At 37.8% G+C, this 6,000-nt stretch overlaps 1 protein-coding gene across 23 annotated transcripts in view; it reads right to left on the bottom strand.

Annotated features, from left to right (window-relative positions):
- The window catches only part of PARD3 (par-3 family cell polarity regulator), an 804,135-nt gene that overhangs the window by 205,024 nt on the left and 593,111 nt on the right, over nucleotides 1–6,000 (bottom strand). For all 23 annotated transcript variants that reach the window (XM_037010348.2, XM_037010345.2, XM_037010349.2 and 20 more), the window contains one exon: nucleotides 1,607–1,838. In XM_037010348.2, coding sequence (XP_036866243.1) covers nucleotides 1,607–1,838 — 232 coding nt within the window. The remainder of the gene's footprint in view (nucleotides 1–1,606; nucleotides 1,839–6,000) is intronic.

Raw genomic sequence — 6,000 nt, 5'->3', positions numbered from 1 at the left:
TTAAAATAGTTCATAATTGATAAACACACTAGAAGTTTGCTTAATTTTTATGCCATGAGAATTGAGCACTGTATCTATCAGATAAATGTTGGCTCAAGAATGAAAACTAACAAGCTGTTCGCTTCCAGCAAGACTTCTGGAGAACCCCTGGAAATTCAGCTACGCCACAAGCTGACATGTGTAAGTCTCAAAGGAGATTCCCTTCCATTTCATATTCTCTAATTTAAAGAAGACAGTAGCACAAATTCTTTCAATTTTAATTGATGAGCAACTGCCTTATTTCTGTATGTTATGTAGGTGCCAGTTTATGAGCCGCCTGCTTACATACATGGAATGAAAAGCCCCGTGGCTGACACAGAAACTGCAATAAGGTGGCAGTTAGAGCCATTTCATCCTGTAAGTGTTCTTGGACATGGAATTATAATGAAGAAAGATGATCTGACTGAAAATGCATCAGAAGGAACAGTACATAAACAACTATGAAAATCCCTGTTCTGCAGCACTGGAGATGGGAATCCAATATTTAAATTAAAGCTGGTATCAACACTAATACACTGGGCTTTGTGTTATCTACATCTATAGTTTACTTCTTCTATGCACTTAACTTAATCAGACATCAATAGACCACATCTGTTGTGCTGTGTAGCCTGCAGGCTGGGCTGCAAGATTTCAACTTTGCAGGCTTGACTTACTGACGATTCTGAGTTATTAAGGTCAACCTCAGGATCATAAATCACAAAAATGCTATGAAAATAAGAACTATTGTTCACATTTTGCAATTAAAACGAAGTTAAAAGGAAGGAATTTGTAATGTAGGATAACTGCTTTTTGAAGAGTCCAGTGGCTATGCTGTATGTTTTCAATTTTAAACCATCATCTTGATATGTTTAGGAGTTTAATTTATGGCACAATCAAGCAATCTTTATATTTAACATTAAATACCTGAACATTATAAATCACCTTAGATGAACATTTATAAGAGAGTTTCAGGGCAACTTCTGAACAACCTGTCACTTTTATTGTGTAGCAGTGATTTGTAAAGAATGATATGCTAAGTAATCCTGGAGTATAATTTAGGAACACAAAATCAACTGTCAGGAAACAGCCAGAGACTACGTTTAATGAAATCTTTACAGACTGAAATAATAAGTATTAAATTAATCAACACAGCTTAATTGAAGCTCTATTTGTAGTATTTTTTATTAGACTTGTTATTAATGAACCTTTAAATGCTACCAGTAACTTGAGCTCTATGTGAAATTTAAATAATGAACCATTGTTCACACACACAAAGAACAAATACTGCTATAACAGCCCTTTGTCTCCGGGGTTCTCACTCTTCTGCACAGCTAAGACACAGGTTTGCCCTTCCTCTCAGCAGATGTTTACATGGTTGGCAAGACAGCATCCTTAAGGCTGCAAAAATGGTCTGAAAACACTAAGGTGGAATCCTTCAGCAAGGAAAAATGCAGCATCTAAGACTGGAAATTAGGAAAGCATTTTGGTCGACGTCACAAAGACGTCTTCCCAACTTAGTCCTTACTTTTTGTTTCTGCACACTCACACACGTTAAGGGGCCATCTGCGCTGGCTGGATCCAGACTTACCTGAACATGTCTCCCAAGCCCTTCAGCATTCCTTTCTTAGCTTTCATTTTATCCTTCTCCTTCTCCCTCTCTTTCTTCTTCTCTTTCCCAGCTTTATCCTTTCTCCTCTCAGTCTTATCGCCTCTCTCTTGGTTTCCATTCATTTGTCTCTCCAGAGAATGTGAAGGCTGGTCGCTGGCTGTGGATACCGATTCTCTCCCTGATCTTGAGCTTTCTTCTGTGTCTTCTTCCACTTGGAAGGAAAAGAAGAAAAGATGAGGAATTTGGTGAACCAAAGGAGCAGAAGTCAGGGGTGAAAATATATGTGAGGTTTTACTTTCCTATATTTGCTACTGCCATCAACCAGGATTGCAAAGCTGTTCTCTTGAGTGGAATTAGAATGCCAGGTGTCTTGTGGGTGAGTTTGTTGCAGACATAGTCTTAGTGAAATGAAGATGAGGTACCATCAGTAAGAGAGAAGCAGGTTCCTGGCCTGACACTGATTCATTCGGAGCACCCTCCTGGGTACCAAGTGTGTATTTTGGGGTGATCAGCAACCATTGCCACACAGCACAGATCCCTAAGGATCCCGGGTACAGTATTTACACAGTGAACAGAAAGCAAGCAGCCCCTTTCCAAGTGCTCCCTTTCCTCCTGGGAAAAGGACAATGGCGACCCACTCTGCCCCCTCACAAATTTGTGAAACCAAGCCATCCACTAGCGAGTATGCACACCAATGAAAGCACGAGACTTCTTCCCCCCGGCTCCCAAATACGTCCACTTATGATTCTGCACACAAAGGACTCAATCTTTACAGCTTCTGTAACTTACCTTTATATTGTCATTACATAAGGCCACTATCACAAGCAAGTGCTACTATATGTTCTAATAGTAAATAATTTGGCATGTCCATCTACATGATGGCAGGTGAACAAAGGTGGATGGAGCCATGAAAATGTGTAAATCAGTAACGTCACACACCTTTAAACTCTGCGGATGAAAGAGCTACATAGTGATAGTATTACATCCTTTGAATCAACACGTAGTAAGTGTATGGTCCAAGGGTGGCTAGACACACTTTCAAGTGTTTTGCATTACAAAGAATGACAAGTAACTGTTGTAGGTTTCCATGTATCAAAAGAACTTCAAGAATTTCTATATTAAGAAGATGCATACATTAACAGTCATTTTCATAAATCATTTCTGAGATTGATTGCCTAAGGTATCTTCCAAATATAACAAGAACTTTTGGAGCTTTAGGTAACCCCTTGGATTCCAAGGTCCTTTTTTTTCCCGGGCATCAATAAATTAAGCATGAATCAGTGTTTTTGAGCTTTTTCTAACACAGAACCAAATAGAATACTTAGGCCCCTTCCCAATCTTTCACAAAGAACTGATCTTCAAATCTAGCTAAAATATCTTCACATGAAATTCAGTCCTGCTTCCCCACCACCAAGGGGCACTTGAGTTAGCAATACACAATATCAAGAGTACAATGGGACCAGTTAAAACGATTTTAGTATCTTAGCATTTTGCTATGAAGTCCTCACAAAGCTGGGAAGGTATATTGTCAAATGATGGCATGGCCACCTCATACAGTTCTTTTTTTTTTTAAGTGCCAGCTATTCAGCACAATACAAAAAAAGGTGTAGAACTTTTTTTGTTGACACATTTGGTTAAATATATAAGCCAACATATTTCCCATCTCAGCAGGTCATGCCTTAGGTATAGCCAAAGAATAAAATCATCATTGCTTCTAAATCCAGAAGGTACTTTGGAGGTCATTTACACCAACTGCTTCCATTTCTTGCTGAGGAAACAGAGAGGTCTGGGACCAGCATGCACCCAGTTTGGGCTCTTTCTACTACTGTAGCCTGTATAGTTGTACTTCAGCAAGACCTTCATGTATTTCTGCGATCAGCTTTATTTGTGACTGCTCAATTCCACGCTCCATACAGCACGTATCTGGATCATCTATCATTCAGTCATGACACAGTCTGCCCAGAAGATAATTCCAGCAAGTCAGCATTGCATTTCAGAATCCTATTGTCAATCCTGTGTGGTGGTTTACGGCTGTGACTTGTGGCTCATATGAATGCAATCACTTGAGAAGCTAGATCAAATGTGCACAGTGACTCCAGGGCTGGCTCGCAACCACAGAAATAACCATAGGATGGTTGGCCTCCCTGTGTACTGAGTTATCTAATTGTGAGCTACTCTTCTCCTACCAGGGATGTGGGAGACTTTAAAAATAATTTCTTCTCTTCCTCTCTGCCAACTAATATGTCAACAGGAATTGTTTAGGTTTCTTAGAGAAAGCCAGTTACAGCTTTCAAATGGACACTGCTGGTGAATCTATAGCCTTACAAATAAATGCTGAGGTAAGGCTGCAATTTTTTGTGTTCTACACAGAGTGGGGAAGAATATCCTGACCAACTAACCCAATGGCTTGCTGATTACGTGTAGCCTTTTCCAATGAGAGGCCTCCAAGAGAATATGAACATAACTTGGGCAAGGCTGCACCATCTTGTCTGATCCATTTGCTCTGATTGCTGACCATTGCTTCAACCCTTTGGGAAACGACTGCGGCCTCCACTTTGAGATAATTGACCTAATCATCATAAAACAATTCTTAAGACATCTGGAAGCTACAAGACCTAAGTCTGTTGGTTTGCCCAAGCCAGATGAATGGATGCTAGTGAATTTTCTGAAATTCCCAACCACAAAGCTCCTTTTACTACACTTCCAAAGCTCTTGGTGCAAACTGTTATTACCGCATTTCTCATATAAGATATAATTACACTGCAGTCTCCCATCCTCCAAGCTTCTAACCAAGGACTGCTGGGCAGAGAGCAGCTGCTCACAAATGAAAGACTACTGGCAAACCTGATTCATGACTTCATCCCAAACAAAAAAACTTATTCAATCTCTGGGTATCACCATTCCTCTAAGTTCAGAACAAGGCTGGCTCTCTCACCCAGCCTGACAAGATTAGCCACACCCCAACTACAGTCCCACCAGGCCATCCCACTGTACATGCTGTAGCTCTGATCCGTTTCTGGTATATTTTTATGCTATTATTGTTAGCACTATATGTATCATCAAATGGATTTTACAACCCTCTACAATGTCTGAAACCATAAACAAAAAATGAGCCCAATAAATGTAAATGACTCTGTCTTCCACAGCAACCATTATCATAAATCATGAATGGAAGTATCAGGAGCAATTCTGCTAGTTTTCTGCCTAACAGTTTTGGCACAAGTACAAGGGGCATATGTCTGGTCTTGGCTCGCTAACAGAATAAAGGCAGTGCCTTCGCAACTAACTATATGCTGAAGTCACATTTGTTGCCAATTCTTTTCATATTCACAATAATTTTCTGGTGTATGTAATACAACTTATTTTCTAAATTGGGTGAAACAGAGTATATTGGTATTAAATTATTTATTAACTTTGTAACCTCATTTTATAAAATAAAAAATCCTAGCTTAGTTTCCTGCCCCAAGCAAGTGGACTGTTGTAAAACAATACTTGCATATTGGAGAATTCTTTATGCTTATTCTGAACATTCTAATTTAGATAATACATTATCACAGAAACTCTTCTGGGATGTACTGTTTAACTAATCCCTTTGAAAGCCAACCAATTAAAAATATTTAGCAATATGTGGCTTCATATGTACAAACATAAGATGTTCTTTCAGAATATCACATTATATATGCTTCAAACTCTATAAAACTTTTTGATAGAGAAAAACAAGAATCTCTCACTTTACCCTTTTCCTACCTATACAAAATTACCGTGGTTTTTAAGTGCTTATATAAATTGGTTACACATGCTTAATTTTTAAAAATATATATATACATGCATGTATATATGTTATAAATATATACTTTCAAGGTCACTGATATACTAGTCAGGTTTTTTTAAGCTTTAAAACCAATCTTTGTACATTTTACCAGCTTTATAATAAGGTACATAAAATATTCTTATTCCCTTAAACTAAGAAAATATTTTAAAATTCTACATGAACAATTTTTCAAGTAAGAAAAATACTGGCAATATATCAGCAGTAAATGGCTTGATCTATTGTGTTCATACAGTACATTACAAAGCAAGAACTAATCATAAACCTATATTTAGACAATTTACTATTTTAAGTGCTATATAAATTTTACATTTTATTCTTTAATTTTGCTCATCTTTAGAGATTATTTGCTTTCCTTCTCCAGATAGCCTACACAAAGAAAGATGATTATTTCCTTCTAAACAAATAGAAATTTCTGTTTTTGACTAACACTTCTGCTTATTTTAACTGTGTTCAATGCACTAAATTACCAGCTGCCTTCCCATGTGATTACTGATAAAGACTGATACTTTTAAGTTTCTTTTTAAGGAAGGTATAACATGAA

Source organism: Manis javanica, chromosome 2 (assembly GCF_040802235.1).
Source record: "Manis javanica isolate MJ-LG chromosome 2, MJ_LKY, whole genome shotgun sequence".
Lineage (NCBI taxonomy): Eukaryota > Metazoa > Chordata > Mammalia > Pholidota > Manidae > Manis > Manis javanica.
Note: the sequence above shows the minus strand (reverse complement) of the source record. Positions and strands in the feature narration are given on the sequence as shown.